Source organism: Pseudonaja textilis, chromosome 3 (genome assembly GCF_049901715.1).
Source record: "Pseudonaja textilis isolate UNSWEBS1 chromosome 3, rPseTex1.2, whole genome shotgun sequence".
Taxonomy (NCBI): Eukaryota; Metazoa; Chordata; class Lepidosauria; order Squamata; family Elapidae; genus Pseudonaja; species Pseudonaja textilis.
Genome location: NC_141992.1, coordinates 109,233,267 through 109,248,844, shown reverse-complemented (window position 1 = coordinate 109,248,844; position 15,578 = coordinate 109,233,267). Strand labels below are relative to the sequence as shown.

General features: G+C 40.4%; 2 protein-coding genes across 2 annotated transcripts in view; both read right to left on the bottom strand.

Annotated features, from left to right (window-relative positions):
- Positions 1–689: 689 nt before the first annotated feature.
- Positions 690–7,859, bottom strand: DND1 (DND microRNA-mediated repression inhibitor 1). Its single transcript, XM_026700924.2, has 5 exons — positions 7,481–7,859; positions 6,716–6,845; positions 5,957–6,418; positions 3,822–4,244; positions 690–2,730 (listed from the first exon to the last, which is right to left on the bottom strand). The coding sequence occupies exons 1-5, from the start codon at positions 7,502–7,504 to the stop codon at positions 2,714–2,716; spliced, it is 1,056 nt and encodes a 351-aa protein (XP_026556709.1). The 5' UTR covers positions 7,505–7,859; the 3' UTR covers positions 690–2,713.
- A 3,640-nt stretch (positions 7,860–11,499) lies between these two features.
- The window catches only part of HARS1 (histidyl-tRNA synthetase 1), a 39,195-nt gene continuing 35,116 nt past the window's right edge, over positions 11,500–15,578 (bottom strand). The window contains exons 11-12 of the mRNA XM_087930574.1: positions 13,765–13,911; positions 11,500–11,814 (exon numbers count right to left, since the gene is read on the bottom strand). Coding sequence (XP_087786700.1) covers positions 11,755–11,814; positions 13,765–13,911 — 207 coding nt within the window. The 3' untranslated portion in view covers positions 11,500–11,754. The remainder of the gene's footprint in view (positions 11,815–13,764; positions 13,912–15,578) is intronic.

Here is a 15,578-nt window from a genome sequence, read left to right as displayed (position 1 = left end):
AATGTGATCATAGAAAGAATATCAGAATAATGAAACAGAATGATAGAGTTGGAAGGGACCCCAGAGATGCTCCAGTCTACCATCTCCCCCAAAAAGCAAGAGGTAGTCCAGTTTCCTCTCATGAATTTACACCCCATCAATTTCAGTAGAGAATAGTTGAAGATACCATAAGACAGTGGCCCCCAACCTTTTTTGTGCCACGGCCCGGTACCGGCATCACAAAATGATCTGTGGCCCAGTACCGGCATCAGCACGCATGACAAGGCAAGGCGAGCCGAGCGACCGGCCAGCCACCCCCCACCGCTTCTCCCGCCACCTTCAACTCCTTTGTACCTTTTTTGTGCTTTCTTAATCTCCACCACCATCGGGACGGCTCTTCGTTCGAAGCCGCCCCCGCCTTCAGTGAAACTAAGGCGCGAGGATTCCTTCAGGATCCAAATGCCAATTCCAACCGGAAAAACTCACCCGGAAGCACTTTCTCGTCGAAACAAGATGGCGGTGCCCAGCAAACCGGCAGCCTGGTAGAAAATGATCCACGGACCGGTACCGGTCCAGGGCCCGGTGGTTGGGGACCCCTGCCATAATATGTAGCTATTTGAATGGTTAATTTTGCTTGCCTTTGCTTGCTCTTGGTTTGTTGTGTTTGTAGGTATGCTTTCAGATCATTTCATATCCAGAGATCTTGTGCTCACATTCCCACATTTTATTTCAACTGAAAATGCTGCCACTGAAATCTCATCATTTCGCTGTGAATTTTTAAGTACAGTCTTCAGGTATTTTGAGTTTTGCAATAGAAGGCTAGGGAGCTTAGAGCTGCCATTCACTATTCCAGAGGAAGCAAAAACTAGCCAGTACAGGATAAATCTTGGTTTTGTTTAAGATACATATATGACCACAGCAAAAATTTGTGTTTTATACTGTATATTTAAATGAAATTACAGGTAGTCCTCATTGACTACCTCATTTACTGACCACTTTTTATAGTACTTAAAAAAATACCATGATGTTTATGGTATTAAAAATGGTTTTGTGACCAATCCTTGCATTCCTGAGTGTTGCAGTAACCCATGTTCATAGAATCAGCATTTAGGCACCTTACAACTGGCATGCATTTAGAACCATCACAGCATCCCAGAGTCACATAATCACCACTGTACATTCTTCACAACTGGTTTGTGATAGAGTTAATAGGGAAGATAAAAGTAAAATTGCTACTGTTGTAGCAATTGTTCTTTCACTCAATGATTGGTGGTTAGCAACTAGCATGCAGAAACTACCATCCCCATGAGATTCAGGTCAGGAGAAGGCTAAAAACAGACCTTGAGAGCAGCCCCCTTGTTTAGAACATTGGCCTCACCTTTTCTTCCATTTCCTGCAAATTGTGGAAAACATGTTTACAGAGATATTCAGCCTTTATCAGGAGAGTTAATTGTATGAGCAACCTCTCTTTTATATTATCTGTTATTTAATCTTTTTGTAACTCACATAAACTATATAGTTGAATTGGATGACATAAAAGTACTATAAATAATATGAAATTAACTATATGGCAATGCTGTGTTAAAGCAGTGTTGAATAAATGATCCTAGTTCTCATGCATAGAACCATTAGACCACAGGAAAGCTGTGGACAGGTCTATCCCGTGTATCAACCCAGTATCAAATACAGCCAACAGTGGTTTGTATCAAATAGTGGTTATTATCTACAATAGAAATATAGGAATACTATACATACACTGCTACAAGCAGCATCTAAAAAAACAGCAATTACAGCAGGGAAGAAACTCCACTAACTGTAAACACTCTAGCAGGGCCTCCTCTTATTAAATAGGTTCTTAAAGGGATAACAGCCAAAGATCCTGCTGACTTATTCCCATCATTGCATCAGCTGGACAGCTCTTAAATTATCACCTTAACAAAAGTGATGTCTTCCTTAATAAGGCCAATATGACAGTAAGCTTTTTCAATAAAAGGTAATTGTGTGGAAGGCAAGAAACAATATATAAGCATTAAATTTCACAATGAAATCTTGTAATCAATAAAGCAAGTCATTATTTCAAGAAAGGGGCTATATAATATTTATGTCAAAACTTCTTTAATATAGGTATGATCTACATATCAATTCCAGCACTGAAAGGTGTCAGAACAAGGCCTCCCTATCCAGGGCAAGCTGGCTTCCAATATTGGAAAGATTAAGTATTAAGAAACATTCTTCCTTTCATAGAAAAAGGGTCTTTTCCTACCCAGCAAGCAGTAACAACATTCAGTACTATGGTATCTCCAAGATGCTATTCTCCTAAGGCATCTGGCTGTAATGTAAATTCAAACTGTCAGAAATAAAAACATTCAAATAGTAAAATATAAAGGACAATATTTGAACACATGAGAAAAACAACCCACAATCTTAAAGGGTATTGGTCATTGCTGGAGTTTAAATACTGTACGGACTACACACACATATTATCCAGTAACCAACAGCTTTTTTCTAGAACTGCATAGATTGCTTCCAAAATAACCCTATGAAATAATTTCGTGAACTGAAAATTCTCATCTTCCTATCAACATGAAAACCAGAACAAAAAAAATTCTCAAACCCTCCCACAGAAAATAAGGTAAAAGAGATCCAGCATACATTCTCCATATAAATTGGTCCAGTGAAACCAATTAAAAGAGCAAGTCACACAAGTCTCTTTAGTTAGAAGAGTGATTCTTTTTTACATCACAGGATACCCTGTTGGGAAAAGAAAAAACATTTAGATTTTATTTTGTTATTTCCAGTCTCACTGCCTTTAAAAAGAAAAAAAAGAAAAAGAAATAATAAATGGTATATGCTATACATCTATCATACTTGTCACTGTCTACAAACATTTCGCTTATCTGAAAATACAAGTTCATTATTACTTGCACATTTATTAACAACTAAAATTAGCTGTGCAGGATGATGCTAATCCAGAATTGAATAGAGGGAGTTGAATTATGACCATAATGGAGCCTGCCTGCCCATTATAACTGCAAGTCATAATGGTTGTAAAACAGATCAATCATGTGACTGAGCCAACTTTACGACTATTTTGTGGCAGTTATTAAGCTATCACTGCAGTTCATGGGATACTGCAAGAACCAGAAGTGCAACCATCTGACTGCAATGATCTTTGAAACTTCAGACCCTGGTTGCATGTCTCCTTTTTCAACTCTGCCATAAATTCAAACACTCACACATGGAATTATTTGCAAAGAATAGATCTTCAAATTAGCTAAGAATAAAATCATTTTCCAATTTGAAAAATACCTGTCAGTGAGTTTTTTTGTAATTCTTAAGAAGGATCTATTCTAGAGTAACATTTAAATTGTTGGATTCCATGACCAAACACGGGCACTTCATGATATGTCTGGGACATGCACATGTGGTACCCCAGCCTTCAAAAATATTGCTCACATGCTATTCCACTGCCAACTCTGTCCCTTTTAGGCTTAAGCGTTTAACATACCTGTTTGAAAGAACAGTCCACTAGAACCTGAATCTCCGATTTCCCCACTTGCTCCTGGGCTATAATATAGTCATTGTAAACAGAACTGTTAAGTTTATAGTCAAGGCAACTCAGCTAAGAGTTATATTGAATAGAGTATTAGGTAATGAGGTGATGTGTTATCCGAGTGTTGATTTTTTTTGTATTTACCACATTTGTATTTTATTACTGTATTTTATCTATTTTACTTAGAATTTGACCCTGTATTTTACTTTTATTTTCTGTGAAATAATCAGTTAATAAACTACCACTACTAGAATAATTGCTTTCCAAATTAAACCATAAGCACACTTACCTAGGACTTTAAGGAGCTGCAAGGCCACAAAATTCTTCACTTTTTCATGGTCTTCCAAGCCAGAGGGATCAGGCTTAATCCAAATGAACCCACTGAAGGGTGATGGATATTTTGGTATCACCACTTGATACCAGAACTGCAGCCAGTCTTCAGGATTCCTCTGCACACATTTTGTAAAGATTACAGGAGGGCCCAGCTGATGTAGCTCACACTGCAGTTTTAAATAATCCAACACACTGGCTCTTGCTGGTAGCATATGGCAGTCCATAGGCCTGGAAGACACTTGAGGAAGGACACTTCTGTGGCTCCAGCTGAATGGTAGGGCCTTTAGATTACCTGGAACTGAGACATTATGGAGCTCCTGTTTAATAATAGGTGTTAGCCAAGCCACTTCAATTTGATCTCCACAGAGACACAAGCTACCTGCATAAGACAAAAAGCAATGCATATCTGAATTTCAATACAGAGTCCTCTGCATTTGGTTAATAATATGGCTAACTTCAAGATAGTAGCAACAGAGTTTATATGTACCCCACTGATTCTGCTTTATATATACAGAAGGTTCTTTGAAAATGGGGATGGGGAAGTCCACAAGTAATAAAAGAGCCATATTTCCTAACTCTGTCTAAACCAAGGAGGTAAAACTCAGGGCCTGTGGGGTGGATTCAGCCCACGGGGTGCTTAATTCTGGCCCATGGGGCAGCAGTGGAAATGGCAAAGGACCAGCTCACGGTGCCTCTGCCCCCCCCAGGCTCTGTTTTCACTGGCAGATAGCTTCAGGTGGTTGTCCAGACTGAAAACAGGGCTGGCAGAAGGCTTCAGGAGGCCATCCAGGCCGAAAATGGGCCTGAGGTTCTGTACAGCCCCCCCCCCGCTCTATTTTTGCTGGCAGAGGGCTAGAAAAACAAACTACAAGAAAGCAAAACAAAACAAGAAATATTTCCCCTTTTGCATTTGAGCATTCAAGAAGGGACAGGAAAGGAGAAACAGGAAAGATTTTTTTAAAAAAATAAAGATGGGAAGAGAGCAAGCAAGGAAAAAGGGAAGAAGGGGAGGAAGAAGGAAGGAAGGAAGGAAGGAAGGAAAGTCCTGTCTTAACACTTGGCCACCAGCAGATGACAAGGTTCCTCTGGAGGACAAGGGTTTGACCCTCTCCCTGGTCTCACCCTCCTCTGCTGGAGACAATAGATCCTCTCAACCCCACCCGACACAAGTGATGTTGAGCTGGCCACACCTACCTGGCCCCCTGAGGTCAAACACAACCCTGATGGTCCAAAATGAAATTGAGTTCGACACCCCTGGTCTAAACATTCTAGAACAGTGATGGCAATCCTTTGGGCTTGGTCTGTTACAAATTCAGAAAGTGTTTACCTTGAATGATAGTGTATCACCCCCCTGCCTCCAACAAGAGAAACAATTCATAACAGAGTAATACTTTATTTAAATTTATTATTTAATAAATACTTAAATAATTGTAAATATCTGAGGCAGCTCAAAGAACTGTTGTGGGGCCTTTCAGCATCCAAAAAGAACAGGAAAGCATGCCCCATTTTTGCACGCTTTTTAGAGGCTCCAGAGGCTGTGTGCAAGAGCACGGCCCTTTTGCACAACTTCCAGAGGGTCTGGAGGCCTGGCATGTCACCTGTGACACACATTATATAGGTTCACCATCACTTTTCCATAAAAACTATAAAAATCTAATAACCAGAACAACAGATTACTTTTGCCAATCCTGTCCAATATTGTTTCCTAAATAGAGTTAATTTGCTAAATTGTTCCCATACTTATTTTGTCATCATACATTTTGAAAAAACAACTGCAAAAGAGATTCATTGCAATCTATTGGGGGGGGGGGGTAGAGGTGCACTTAACTTCAACCCCATTTCTGAGATTTAAACAAAGCTCATCAATTTATATCATCCTTTGTATTTTACTGTCAAACTTTTTTTCCTAACAGGCACTTGGAAACTTTTCAAAGACTTTGTTGCTGAGTTTTGCTGACCACAAAGCTTCAAATGCATAGGAAATCTGCAGCTTTCCTTGCCATTTCCAACACGGCACATGATAAGAGTAATTTTGGTTCACAGAACATCATGAGCAACATTTTTTCCGCTATGGAAAAACATAAAACAAACCTTCCACAAGATTTTTCTTAGCTACTGCAGCAGCTTGATGGGAAATGTATTTCACCTCCGCCAGCTGCCTCTTCTTCCTGAAAGGGCTGGCATGTAAGGAGATGCTTTTGAGTCCTGGAGTAAGTTCCTGCAGCATTGGCAGGAGGTGGCACTCTTTCAGTGAGGCTGCCAGACCATCAATGCAGAGCTCACACTTCTCAGTGCTTCTACAAACCAAAATGGGGAAGCCAGACTGGATTTCAAAGTTGTTGAGTAAAGCAATTGCTTCCTGAGCGTTTCGACGGTTCATGTATTTAGCATAGGCAAAGCCACGGTTAAGCCCACTAAATGTCATCATGAGACGAAATTCATAAAGCCTCCCCACATTTTGGAAGAGAGGAATAAGTTTATCTTCATAGATATCCTGGGGGATTTTTCCTATAAAAACCTCTGAACCGGATGGTGGGGCATAGCCAGCCCATCCTGTGAAAAGAGCAAGGAAAAGTCACATTATCGCCAAAGTATTTTCACTTCCCTGAAATATTTAGCAAAATGTTCCTTGTACATATTGATTTGCAATACATGTAGACATCCTTTTTGGTGGCCAAGAAACACCATTAATACCAGGAAGAGGACTAAAGCTGTAATAAGCAAGGCATATATATCAAAGGCAAGTAACTAACGAAACAGGAAAGGCCACCAATGCCATTGCTGACTATCCAACTATACATTAATGCAGAATTAGATTACAGTACTAGTTTTTCTAAGATTTTTACTCACCTGGTGGAGGACCACCATATTTTCTCTGCCCATTGATCTGCACTAACTGGATTCCAGTCTCTTTCACCCAAGTCAGAAGGGCAGCTTTATTAGCCTGGTTTATTTTTTCAGTCCACATTTGAGATGGTATCTAGAATAAACACAAGTCCAGTGTAGTAACTATCTCTAATGGAAATAATTGAAGTAGAACTCTACAACTATCCTGGGGACATTTTCTTCAAGTATTTCCACTGCAATTAATTGCCTTGATTTTAACACCACCATTTATGTAACTCTGAATATTCAGAGTACCTCAGGGGCATCATCTTTCAATCTTGTATGCAGCAAGCTCATTGCAAGGATTAACAAATCCATAAGCAAAAAAAGCTTCTGCAGCCTAATGTCTGGTTTACTGTATTAGAATACAATAATGTTAAATTATTAGGGAATCAACCAACTCAGCATGAAACTTGAATTACTAGAGGACGGCAGAATTGGATGAAAGGCGGGGCCTCCACACATTTGCTCTCCACGCCCTCTAAACTGAAGCGGGAACACGAGAGCAGCGTGAATTTGCAGCGCTGTAAGAGTCTGAATGCTAATATTAATGTAATACCGATGCGTAATTCTGTATTGCTTAGTAAACGCATTAAAAGCCAATAAAGCCGAGATTAAAACAGCACCTAACACGTTAGGCTAATTAACGAGTTTACTAACGCTGGACTCCCATGAGGAGTGAATCATTTGCGGCAAAAAAAACCACACAACAACCCTAAAACCAAGTACCTGGGTCTCCAGCATGCCACTCATCTTTGTCCCAAACGAACACCACCTTCACAAACCTATCCTTCACTCGGGAGGTGTGGCGGCACCTTTTGTACTGGATCAGGACAAGGGCGTCTGCTGATTGGCCAGAATTAAGAGCCTCTCCTCTCGGCTGGGTGGGTCACTCCTTAGTGTTTCGCTGGATCATTTAGGACTAATTAAGAGCGCAAAGGCTGTTTGAGAGGCCGGTGAGGCAGAAGCCTCCCTCGTACTCCTTTCTGCAGCCCTATTCGCTTCCCTAGCCTCCTCCGTCACGAGGAGGGTTGGGTTGAAAATATATTTTGCCACTCTGGCGGCGGGAGCTTTGCACGGGCCGGGTGCGAGGAACGTAGTTTGCTCCGGGCCAAAGTTACCGGCTACTAGAAAAGGAAAGGGCGGAACAGCCACTCCTCTCCCGAGTTTTGGGGCTAACTGCCAATGCTGCAGGAACTTACCCCAGGACTCCAAAGGGAAGTGGCTCCTCTTGATTTTCCATGTTTACATTACACAGCACGTGGATATACCGTTTGTCATGTTTTGTCCCACTCGACTATCAAAACCATTTGAGGCAAAGTTACAGGGTGATACTATGTCTGCGTATGATGTTAAGGCACTATGAAAACAGATATTGATTGGTTGCACATCACCAGCCATTTTTACTGTACCACCCAGTAATGAAAAAGATTCAAGAGAAGTTATTTTGATTTCACACAATTTTAAACCGTCAGGTGTTAATCACATTTGCCTACATGAACTGAGCCCTATAATCACGGAGCCAACCATTTGGGTGGTAAAAAAAGTGTGTCCAAAGCATGAATCTCTTCAATAGCAGAGTCTTTATACCAGATCCACAGCTCCCACAGCTTTTTGTCCCATTATTGCATCCTGCCTGGCCCTGCTCAGTAAGTCACAGGGATGACTATTAAAAATGGAAGATTCGGGTGGTAACTTTTAATTCCAAGTCAAGGACTTCTGCTTCCTTTAGATAGCTATGCAGTTCACCAGAAAAGTACTATGTAGTTAAATATCCCCATAATCCGTTCTTCTTGGCTGGATTTAAGATTGATGGGAAGTGAGGAAGAAAACTTGGTTTAGTTTAGATCCAGCCAATAAGAACGTCTCAGTCCCTCCTCCCCACCTTTTATGGGCATGTGTCCAACCTGGGCTGGCCCCTTAAGAGATCGTAAGTGCTTGTGCCTTTTCCCGAGAAGAAAGATGCAAGAGAACCAGCCATTTGTGCGTGCAGGTGGATAACGAAACTACCCGCGCCAGGCAAGCACTAGAATCAAACATATGGGAGAGAACGGGGGTGTCTTCGGAACGGCGCAGCAGCAAGAGAAAACATTTCCCTATTAACAGCAATATCCTGTATTGGTTTTCCTAGCAAACCAGCCACATTCTGCATGGGTGCTCGCTGGCAGGGCAAGCCACGGCCCCTATGCACTTTCAGCTTCTTTGGGTAGCAAAGGAAGCAGACTTGGGGGTGCTGGCTTCTAGTTTTGGGGTATACCCTGTGGCTTTCTCTTGCCCCTCTAAAATGTGCTGCTTTCAACCTAGTTTGTGGTTTTCAAGAAAGGCAAAACTCCCGACAGTTACTTCGGGTTCTCGGGAGCTCTGCACCATCAATTCCATCCGGAAAAATTCCTGTAACTAGAAATGAAAGCGGGCGGCGGGGTACGGAGGCAACTTTGGTTCCCTTCCTCCGCCTTCTGAATTAGGCTAATTCTGTTCTTATGTGCACCGGCCTCGCGGCTGTTTGCCTCTCCCCCTTAAGGTTGCCTGCGCCGGATTGGTGGCGTTCGAGGGAGCCAGCGTAGGAGGGCAGTCGGGGGCGGGGCCTCCCCCCGTCTTTCAGGAGGCAGCCATCGCTGCCACTACAGGTGAAACTCGAAAAATTAGAATATGGTGCAAAAGTTCATTTATTTCATTAATGCAACTTAAAAGGTGAACCTAATATATGAGAGACTCATTACATGTAAAGCAAGATAGTTCAAGCCATGATTTGTCATAATTGTGATGATTATGGCTTAAAGCTCATGAAAATCCCAAATCCACAATCTCAGAAAATTAGAATATTGTGAAAAGATTCAATATTCTAGGCTCAAAGTGTCCCACCCTAATCAGCTAATGAAGCCATAACACCTGCAAAGGGTTCCTGGACCTTCAAATGGTCTTTCAGTCTGGTTCAATAGGAATCACAATCATGGGAAAGACTGCTGACCTGACTTGTGCAGAAAACCATCATTGATACCCTCCATAAGGAGGGAAAGCCTCAAACGGTAATTGCAAACAAAGTTGGATGTTCCCAAAGTGCTGTATCAAAGCACATTATTCATAGAAAGTTATGTGGAAGGGAAAAGTGTGGACAAAAAAGGTGCACAAGCAGCAGGGATGACAGCAGCCTGGAGAGGATTGTCAGGAAAAGGCCATATTGGGGACTTTCACATGGACTTTCACATGGAGTGGACTGAGGCTGGAGTCAGTGCATCCCCACACACAGATGGATCCTGGACATGGGCTTCAAATGTCGTATTCCTCTTGTCAAGCTGCTCCTGAACAACAAACAACGTCCGAAGCATCTTACCTGGGCTAAAGAAAAACAGAACTGGTCTGTTGCTCAGTGATCCAAAGTCCTCTTTTCTGATGAGAGCAACTTTTGCATCTCATTTGGAAACCAAGGATCCAGAGTATGGAGGAAGAATGGAGAGGCACACGCTGCAAGATGCTTGAAGTCGAGTGTGAAGTTTCCACAGTCTGGTGATTTGGGGAGCCATGTCATCTGCTGGTGTCGGTCCATTGTGCTTCATTAAGTCCAGGGTCAATGCAGCCGTCTACCAGGAGATTTTGGAGCACTTCATGCTTCCTTCCACAGACAAGCTTTATGGGGATGCCGACTTCATTTTCCAGCAGGACTTGGCACCTGCCCACACTGCCAAAAGCACCAAAACCTGGTTCAGTGACCGTGGGATTACTGTGTTTGATTGGCCAGCAAACTCACCTGACCTGAACCCCTTAAGAGAATCTATGGGGCATTGCCAAGAGAAAGATGAGAGACATGAGACCAAACAATGCAGAAGAGCTGAAGGCTGCTATTGAAGCATCCTGGTCTTCCATACCACCTCAGCAGTGCCACAGGCTGATAGCTTCCATGCTACGCCGCATTGAGGCAGTAATTGCTGCAAAAGGGGCCCAAACCAAGTACTGAGTACATATGCATGCTTATACTTTTCAGAGGTTTGATATTGTTCTATGTGCAATCCTTGTTTTATTGATTACATGTAATATTCTAATTTTCTGAGATTGCAGATTTGGGGTTTTCATGAGTTGTAAGCCATCATCACAATTATGACAAATCACAGCTTGAACTATCTTGCTTTGCATGTAATGAGTCTATCTCATATATTAGTTTCACCTTTTAAGTTGTATTACTGAAATGAACTTTTGCACGATATTCTAATTTTTTGAGTTTCACCTATAGTTACATCCTGCGCGGCCCCACTTTGCGATCAACAGCTCCTTGCAATGCTGGAGCGTCCCCGAGGAGCTGGGTGCAGAGCAGGACCAGGCAGGACCAGGCAGGACGCAAAGGGCTGCGGCAGAAGCTGCAGGGTGGAAGCCCAGCGCCCTCCCTTTTGGGAATGACAGGGTGCTGTATTACTCGTGGGAAAGCATGCCTGGCGGACAGGAACGGCCTGCCTCATATAAAAACTGCAAGTTTGTATAGCCTTCCAGAATGTGAATTTTTCAGTTTGAAAGGTTTTGGAGAAGGGCTTCAGCACAAAATAAATTAACCCCCACCCCACCCCACCCAAAAAAATTTCTACCATGTTTATGTCAAACTGTTTCATGAAGCTTTCAAGGTAAAGTTGCTAATATCACAGGCAGAGTACTCTTTTAAGATCTCAGATCAGGATAACTGACCAAATTTGATTACTGTAAGGCTGAATGTCCAGTACATTTTGGTCTTTTGCTTAAATTGAAAAGACGAATGCAGAAAAACATAGGTTGAAGCAAATTTTATTGATGTCAAATAAGAGATTCAGAACACCAGTATTTTAAACATTGGAACAGAATATTGAAAATACCAGCCTTCCTTTGCTTTGAACCACAGTTCCTTACTCTTTTAAGACTAAGCTCCTTGATACAAAATTAAGGGGCTTTTACAGAAAAAATAAATTACAGCTTTGAAAAAAAAAACTGATTTGCCACATTTATGAAGAATGTTGCTGATCTTTTCAAAGAGAAATCCAGTATTTCTAGAGGATATGTGTTCGTCTCTTGATTTCTTCCACAAGCTTTCTTCTGCAAATATCCACCTGCAAAGCAAAAGTATGGCTTAATTAAGGTATAAAATAATATACAGTATCTCAATATTTTTCTCACCGTACTTTAAAAGTATCACAATGTAACATATAATCTCCATCATTTTCAAGCAAATAGTTTATTTCATGCAGCAAAAGACATTTCAAAAGTCAGATACAGTTTAATTACATTTTTGAGACTGTTCAATGCTGCATTTTAAAGGGGGAGCTGGTCTACGCTATGGTAATCAAATATCAGAAGAAATCTGCTAGCATCTTTCCAGACTACCAAATGTTATTAAATGGCTCCTATAAACTGCTCATGCATCAGATATATCGAGTGGTAAGTTCATTTGGACTGCAACTGGGATGAGGTGGTGGAAGAAGAGAAAGAGGGGAAGCTAGAAGACAGGGTAGTTAGGCAGGTTATAAGTGAGGCAGATTACAATCAATTAGTAGTTTGTTGGGATGTCAACAAACAGTAGATTTTTAACATATTACAATTGCTGCATAAGCATCTTGTCTCCCCCTTCCCAATTTAAACATCAGTTTAAACATCAGTTTAGTTATGCATCTGATGAAGTGAGCTGCAGTTTATAAGAGTTTCTGCCTGTCTAATAACATTTCTTAGCCTGGAAAGGTTAAAAAGTTATTCTGATTCAAGGCTTCATATGTCCCAATTAACAGCTGGTGGATTATTTTTGTGGAATAAAGTCGCAAGGATTTAATTCTTCTGCAGTGGTAACAACTTTATAACTTCTTTCCCACCAGAGTTGTTATTCATCACACTTGGGCAATTTTTCTCATCTTTCTTTTCATATATCCTTGAAGGCTCTTGTCTATAATATGTGAAATACGATAGCACAATAGCTTCCTTCAATCAGTATAACTTGTACCTCCTATCTTTGTGTGAAGGTCCATTTTCAATTCATATGCTGCCACTCCCCAGGCTTTCAGACCAGGGCAGTATTACTGACAATGCTTCTAGGGTGATGCTTAATTTCAGGAAACTTATTCCAGATTTGCATGGCCTCACTTTACATCCTGACCTCTTTCAGAAGTGGTAAACTGCCCCGCTCCCCCCATGGAGCCACTGAACTGGTGATACTCTGCGATTGTGACTAAGGGTTTCCTTCCTACCATTTTTTAATTGTGCCATTGAGTGAATGTTGACTCTTGGCGACTCCCTGGAATAGTCTGCAGTTTATTTGGCAAGATTTTTGGAAGGAGTTTGCCTTTGCCTTCTACTTCAGGCCAAGAGAAAGTGATTGGTCCAAAGTTGCCTAGTTGGCCTCTGCCATTTTATTTTCACAAAATGTAATATAAATTTTTATCCTGAATCATTTTATCATAGAACTTCCTTTTTGGCTTTGGATTACTTTTAAAAAAATTATAAAGATAAATTTATAAAGATATAAATTATAAATCTATATGTGTCTTTTAATTTGTTTAATTTCAATATACATAGACAAATTCTTTAGTTTTACAAGGTAAAGACAAATCACAAATTCATCTGAGAAACTGTAGAAAGATGCCTAACCACCCAAACAAAAATATTCCTAGAATCTTGGCATTCTGATAGATCAGCCATTAACAGACATGTAAAGATTAGCTTTGTTTAAGAAGTATTAAAAGAAGAAAGCAAACACAGGCCAAAGATGGAAACAAACAGTCTGGAGCATATCCTTTCTTAACACATACTTAGCAATCAACAGATAAGTAAGAGGCACCAGCACAATGAACCCAGATAATGCAATAAACTGAGCCAGACAGGTCAATCAGAAATGGGTACTAACTAGCTGTAAAGACCCATTAAGATAGAACAAATCTGAGAGGATGTTAACTATTTTGGTAATGAAATATCTGCAAGAAGAAAAATAACCTTATAGACCACAAAGAATATAATGATTCCTGCTTTTAGTGAGTGATCTCATATCAAGAGATAAAATAAAATGGCAAGCACACCTCTTCTCTAGTAACCACATCACGCAATTTGATAACTCCATCTTTTAACTCTTGTTCTCCCAATATAGCAACAAGTGGAATTCCTGTTTCCTCACAGTACTGCAACTGGTTTAGTAGTTTGGGATTTTTCTTATAAAGTATCTCTGCCTGGAAAATATAGAAAAAAGAAGAAAAAGTTAGTACACCATGATGGAAACTACCTTTCATTATTCTGGTTCCAAAAATTCTGGTCCTCTGCAGTTTTCTCAGTAAAAACAACTGATAGTTGTTCTGAATAATGCACGTGCATTATTAATTTCAGGAAACTTATTCCAGATTTGCATGGCCTCACTTTACATCCTGACCTCTTTCAGAAGAGGTAAACTCCCCCGTTCCCACCATGGAGCCACTGAACATGTGCATTATTCAGACTGTTGAATCATCGTTTCAGTTTTCCTCAGTTATATGCTATGTTATGTTACAGGACACATTAAAATGAATAAGTCTGACTAATGCCCTGCAGGAGGTCATATATCCAGCATTTCTTACAATATTGCAACACACTAATTTCTTTATCAGTGTTGCAATAAATAGTTCCATCTTTAGCTCAGAGTTGGCTTTTTTGATCAAGAACTACCCATCAGTCTGTATAATGTACAAGGTCTCCATTTTAAAAAAGGATGTGGGAGTAGGGAAAAGTAGAATAGACCAGAGCACGAGAGATATATATATATATATATATCTCGTGCTCTGGTCTATTCTACTTAATATGTATATATAAATAAACATATTAACACTGAATAAACATATGAATAAATAAAATAGATTGCATTTGGGACTGGCCAGCCAGAAGGAAAAAACAACATTTTAACCCTTTAACCCTTTTCAATGCAATTTAAAACAAATCAATTCCAGAATATTTATAAATCTTGAGAGTATATAATATTGATCTATGAGTTTTATATATATATCTGTTTCTTTTAATTTGACAGGCTTTTTTCTCTAATTCTAAAATACAGAGATTGTGCCCAAGTTGCTGAATTGCAATGGCAAATTTTATACCAATTAAATGTTAGGCATGTGATATGGACAGCACCTATTCTCATAGGGTACATTTTTTTGAGTCCTCTATTCTTTTATTTAGTGGCTTGGAAAAGATATTAATTAAATGTTAGGCTCAATCAGTGAACAAGATTTTGATTTTGTATAATCTGTAACATCCAAGAAAGCTTGATCCAATTAAATAAATCTATAACGTATGTGTCAAATCGAAAGCCATGGAAACATTTGTTCAGGACTATATGTAATGAAAGCCAGAGGCTGTTGGTTCTGGGGAAAAGTCATGATTCCAAGTCTGCTGGGCAGTTTGGCTTCATAAAAACTCTACACCTAATCAAAAGACAGTTTTGATGGCCATCTCTGAAAAGAGACATTGAGAGCTATGTGGCAAGTTGCCCTGTCTGTGCCTCTGCCAAACATGGACAAGGGAAAACCCCTGGTCTCCTTCAAAAACTAGTGGAGCCATCAGCACCCCAGAAAGAGATCTCTATGGACTTTATCATGGAACTTCCAGAAAGCTCTGAGAATATTGTTATATGGGTGATAACTGATCTATTTTCTAAACAAGTGCATTTTGTCCCATCAGATGATTCCCTCAGCACAGGGATTGGCCAAAATGTTTTTACACCATGTCTATAGACTATACGGAGCCCCTCAGCGCATTATCTCAGACAGGGGTGCAATTCACCTCTAAGTTTTGGAGGGAATTCCTTAAATTACTGGGAACTGATCAGAGATTGAATTCAAATCACCATCCTCAAACTAATGGGTGTGTG